The 6,000-nt window shown below is 41.1% G+C and overlaps 1 protein-coding gene across 4 annotated transcripts in view; it reads right to left on the reverse strand.

The window, feature by feature from the left end:
* SS18 (SS18 subunit of BAF chromatin remodeling complex) overlaps positions 1-6,000 on the reverse strand; it is a 75,420-nt gene extending 69,420 nt beyond the window's left edge. For 2 of the 4 annotated variants that reach the window (XM_060028824.1, XM_060028823.1), the window contains exons 1-2: positions 5,750-6,000; positions 2,801-2,877 (exon numbers count right to left, since the gene is read on the reverse strand). In XM_060028824.1, coding sequence (XP_059884807.1) covers positions 2,801-2,877; positions 5,750-5,818 — 146 coding nt within the window. In that variant the 5' untranslated portion in view covers positions 5,819-6,000. The remainder of the gene's footprint in view (positions 1-2,800; positions 2,878-5,749) is intronic. The other 2 variants (XM_060028822.1, XM_060028821.1) reach the window with 1 other exon arrangement.

A 6,000-nucleotide genomic window follows, 5' to 3' on the forward strand; every position in this document is an offset into this window, starting at 1 on the left:
GGTTATGTGTGTCTCAAGGTATCTCCCCAACACATACACAGAAATAACAAAGGAAGAAATAGTAACTTTACAGTAGAGATCCTGGCAGGCACCACCTTAACGAAGTAGCCAAAGTTACCCTGAATATTGGGACAAACTGCTATCACACGGTTACTGAGGATGCACTGAGAAGGACGCAACATCTTGTCTGTGGTACTCCTGCCAAAAGTGTATAACATGAGTCTAATCAAGGAGAAACACCAGTCAACCCAAAATGAGGGACATATAACACAACAACTGGTCTGTACTCTCAACAATGTCAACATCACGAAAGATAACAGAAAAACTGAAGGACAGTTACAGATTAAAGTATTCTGAAGACACAGACCTAAATATAACATCTGATCCTGCACTGGATCACGGAACTGAAAAAATACACTAACGGCACAATTGGCAAAATTTTTGAAAGGTCTGAAAATATGATAACAGTATTTAATCACTAAAGCACCAGGGAAGTCCCTGAATTCTTGATTTTAACAATTAGACTCTAAGAATTTGTGCTTGTTTTTATGAAATACACATGGATGTTACAAAGATAAGAGAGAATCATGCCTGCAACTTTTTTCTCTAATATTTCAGAAAAACGACATGGGGAAGAAGTGAATGACATAGTGGACTAATATGTTAACATCTGAGGCATTTCAGTGAAGGGCATACAGCAATTTCTTCTACTATCTTTGAAACTTTTTTATAAGAGTGAAATTATTTAAAAATAAAAGGTTTTAGAAAGAGATACCGCTTTTCACCAATCAGATGTGTAAAAAAATTTTAAAAGATGGCCAGTATCCGTTGCTGGAAGATATGGTTGAAAACCAGGACTCTTGAAACCTAGTGGGAGGAAAGCAAACCAATACAATCTCTTTGCAGGGTAATTTGGAGATTTAGAACGGTCTTTGACCCAGCCATTCCATTTAGAAAACCTTAATCTGTGAAAACTAAAATACCTGTCTAAATGTGTTTAGATAAATGTGAGCACATATTTGTAAATGCACAGAAAAATGTTTTGAAAGATAGGTACTAAACCATTGTAAGTAATTACCTCTGTGGAGAGAAGAGAGATATAAGAGTGAGAAGTAAAAAAGCGACTTTTATCCCTACAAACTTTTATGGTTTATAAGTTTCTTAATTCAAAAACAATTTTAAACAAAGGGGAAAGAGACAAAGTCATGGAGAGGGACTCAAAACTAGGTAAAGAGTTAATTGGATGACAGCAGGCGACCAGCACAGCATGAAAGCCACACAGAGAAAGAGCCAGGGTTGCTGAAAAAATCTTCCTGAGAGCAGACCAATGAGATCTCTAGGAAAGATAGATGTGTCCCAAAACAATGGCGAGAGTAAAATATTCAGAGCTGAGTTGTCCAATACAGTAGCCACTAGACACACTGAACTTGTGGCTAGTACAAAATGACATGTTAGTAGGGTAAGATGCACCATGGATTCCAAAGACTTATTATGAAACAAAAGAACAAAATAACTCATTAGTATTTTTATACTGATTACATATTGAAGAGATATTATTTTAGAAATAGTAAGTTAAATAAAATATATTATAAAAATTAATTTCATGTTTCTTTTTACTGGTTTAATGTGCCTACTAGCAAATGTAGAATTACTTATGTGGCTCCCAATATATTCCTACTGATAGTGTTGTTCTAGAGACTTTTGATAAAATATTCAATTTGTTCCACTATACCAGATTCTATTAGGGGATACCGTTTACTTCAGACGCATCATCACTTCAGAGTAAGAAGTTCGGTTCTTATGAGTGGTAATCAATTCTGTACCAGACATAAACTTTGCGTTCTCAACCACATACAGCTGACCTTTGCACACAGTGGTAGGAGGGACTGAGCCCGGCGCAGTTGAAAATCTGAGTATAACTCTACAGTCTGCCCCCAGTATCCATGGTTCCGCATCCACATATTCAACCAACCGCAGATCATGTAGCACTGCAGTACATCTTTACTGAAAAAAATCCACATGGAAGTGCACCTGTGTAGTTTAAACCCATGTTGTTCAAGAGCCAACTGTACATGGATGTAACTAAATACCTTATAAATGTGAAGATCTAACTTTTCCACAAATCAGACTATGCAAATTTGAAGTCATTATTTTATAATGCAGGATAAGAAGTATTAGAAAAACACTGATATCCACTCCATCCCAAAGAACAAATTTTTTTTATAAAAAATCAAGAAAAGTCACCCAAAAAATTGCACACGAATGTTCACAACAGCATTATTCATCATAGTCAAGAATTGGAACCAACCCAAACAACATCACTGATGAATAAATAAAACGTGGTATACCATGGAAGATTATTCAGCAATAAAAAGGAAGGAAATACTGATACAAGCTTCAACATGGATGAATCTTGAAAACACTATGCTAAGGGAAAGAAGTCAGTCAAAAAAAACCATGTATTGAATGAATCCATTAATATGAAGTGTCCACAATAAGCAAATCTACACAAACAGAAAACAAATTAGTGATTAACAAGGGGTGTGGGATTGGGAAGTGAGAACAGGGAGTGACTGCTAATGGGATACGGTTTCTTTTGGGAATGATGAAAATGTTCTAAAATTGATTAAAGTAATAGTACAACTCTATGAATATACTAAAAACCACTGAATTGTACACTTTAAAATAGGTGAATTATATGGTATGTGAATTACATCTCAATAAAGCTGTTCTTAAAAAGAAAAGTAAAAAATTAACCAACACAGAAAAACAAATACAAAAAAATTCATATCAATCTTACTGAGAACACTCTGAGGTCTTTCCTTTATTCTGATAATCCATTATACACTGAATAAGATGGTTATTTTCATCCAACATCTGAAATGAGAAAAAGTTTATTGTAAATCTAGTGCAACAATTAATAAAAAATTCAGATTTCTAGAAACATTTATCTCTACAGGAACTGAATTCACAGGACTTTTTTTATACATAGTATATAGCTCAGCACAAAAGATCTTATTTTATACCTCTGAAATGTTATCATGTTTAATCAACATTTTTTAATTTTTTTTTTTTTTTTTTTTTGGCAGTGCCGCCCGGCTTGCAGGATTTTATTCCCTGACCAGGGATCGAACCCGCATCCCCTGCAGTGGAAGCATGGAGTCTTAACCATTGGACCACCAGGGAATTCCCTAATATTTCTATTTCAATTATTCTCCCTCTGAATTATTACCTGAAGCTCAGCACAGAAAATTTGGAGTTTCTTTTCTGTTCAAACATTTAATTACCTCTACTATCTGAATAGAAGTTTTAGCCTTATTAAGACTAAAAGTTAAGAGGGAATTCCCTGATGGTCCAGTGGTTAGGACTCTGAGCTTCCACTGCAGAGAGCACAGGTTCAATCCCTGGCAGGGGAGCTAAGAGCCCCCAAGCCGTGGGGTACAGCCAAAAAAAACAAACAATAAAGACTGAAAGTTAAGAGTCCAAGTTGGCTTTGCATCATTGTAATGCTTTGTCTTAGTGAAAAAAAAATCTGTCTTTATCCAGAATAAGCTCATGAAAACTTCAACTCAGGAGGCTTAAGGAGATAGCTGGCTAGTTTCCAAGTTTTATACAGCATGGTTTTGTGATTCTCCAAATATGCAATAATTACAATAATTTCTAGGTAAGTACTGTAATATTTATCGCAGACTCTATGAGCCTACCTTATAATTTAGTTGTACCAAAAGTTTAAAAGTAAGAAGCATATCAATTTATCATACTATCATCTTATAACAATTCAAAGCAAAACTAGCTTTAAGGGTTAAATAATTCATCTAAGCAAAGTGGCACTGAGGAAAAAGCACTGATGTAGCAATTAAAAGGCCAGTTAGTTTTAGTGCCAGCTTTGCTACCCTGTGAAAACAACTTAAGATTTCAGGGTCTCAGATTTATCAAGTGACAGGAGTAGATGTTCCTCCTAAAACTGCCCCACCCTTCCAGGATTCAACGAAAGCATGAAGTATAATAGCATAACCACTCTTTCTCACTAATTGAGTTAATGTAATTCTTTTAACTAAACATGAAAACCCATTGAACAGTATGACTTTTCTGCATATGAATCATATGCAGAAGAAAATACTGTGCATATGATTCATATCGCTGGAAAAAAATATTAACATGCCCTTCTAAAAAATGCAGTTTTCTTCTTAATCATCAGATGCCAAAAAATTTGTCTTTAAAATGTGTTAATACAATCTCCACTCTAACGATTTCACAACCTATCTTCTCGGATTCTTCAACCTAATAAACTTCACCATTAGAATATTTGTCTCATACCTAACATCAATCCCTCACACTATAGAATGAGGCACTTAATTTGGAATCCTTTTTCTCTCCTCAGCTGAGGATGAAAACTTTAACTGATCAGCATCTCCTGAATTAATCACCCATGATAAATATCTTTAGATGTATGTAAGAAAAACTCTTTACAGAAAAAGAAAAAGAAAAACTCAGAACTTTTCTACAGGCCAAAAATAAAAAGCGAAGCCTTCCAGAGACACGTTTTGCCTATGTGTACTTGAAGCTGTTTGCCAGGCCGCAGACTTAGCCCAGTTCGCTACACGAAAAGCACTGCATTTTCAGGCACTGCCAAGCCGGTTTGTTCATAAAAATAAAGCAACAGTTGGGCAAATGTCAAATACCACACTACAAAGAACCTGAGAGTCAACAGAAGCCAATTAACATAATCTACCGGGCGTAGGATTGTATCCTGAGTGGTACCAGAAGTTGACTTCTCTTCAATTTTCACCTTTGTTCCGGTGCATAAAACAAAACCGAAATATTTAAGGTAAACTGCAAAATTTTCTAAGTAACTTTTCAAAGTTGGTTAACTAAAACTCAGAACGCTGCCTTGCTCATAGGCAACAAGGGGTAGAGAATAAAGAATCTTTGTGTCCCCAACTGGCAAGTAACAGCAACGACAGCACAGCTCCCTGTGTATTTATCACTACTTCTGCAATTGGTCACGAGAATCAGACTGTCTCCACTACTCGACTGTAAGCTCCGTGAAGGCAAGGACCATGCTCACCACTGCAGCCTCAGCGCCTGCTGTAGGCGATCAATGAGTATTCGCTACAGCTGTAGAGGTAAGGGGTGCATCCGGAAGGGAGGAGGGACTCCGAGAGAACCCCGAAATCCAGAGAGTTCTCCCTCGCCCGCCCCTGAGCCTCGACTAAGGTTCCCTGCCGCGTCCCCCAAGTTCTGGTGAGAGCTCCCCAACTCGGCCGGAGTTTGCAGCTCTGCGCGGAGAGACAGCAACGCTCCGGCTTCCCCTCGGGCCCCCGGCGACCCTAGGTGAGGTCTGCACAGAGCCGCCCCGGCGCGCGGGGCGGGGCGACGCCAAAGTAACTCCGGAGCGACGCGCGGGGGGCGCGGGCCGCGGAAAACAGCCCTTCCTCGCGCGGCCGCCACCGCCGGGTGCACGCGCCCCGCCGCGCGAACACCGCCCCATCCCTAGAGAAATCAGGCGCCAGTTGCTTGGGCTTTTGTGCCTGTAGGAAGGAGCCCAAACGCGCGCGGGACTCCTCGAGAGAACTGGTTCGCCCCCTTCAGCCACCCACTCGGGCGCAGCCCGCGGCTCGGGTTCCCACACCCACCCGCCTCCCAGCAGGCCCGCCTCCGCCCCCAGCCCGGCCGACTCCCGGCCCGGCCCCCGGGTCCCTCCCAAACGCGGGCAGGGCCTGGCATCTCCGACCCCACGCGGTTTCACCTTCTGAATCGCAGCGGGAGTGATCTCCCCCTTGCCGCGCTGCCTCGGGGCCGCGAACGCCACGGACATGTTGCCGCCGTCACCACTATCGGCAAGTCCCAAGCGCTCCGGGTGAACGGCAAACTGGGGGAAAGACGCCGGTCTCTCGGGCCGAACCACGTTGAGAGCGCGGGGAGGGGGGATGCTCCAGCGCCCGACGGGCAGCCGGCCGGCCCAGCCTGGACGGGGAACTCTGGCCCGTACTAGTCCAG

This window comes from Delphinus delphis, chromosome 13 (assembly GCF_949987515.2).
Source record: "Delphinus delphis chromosome 13, mDelDel1.2, whole genome shotgun sequence".
In the NCBI taxonomy this organism is placed as follows: domain Eukaryota; kingdom Metazoa; phylum Chordata; class Mammalia; order Artiodactyla; family Delphinidae; genus Delphinus; species Delphinus delphis.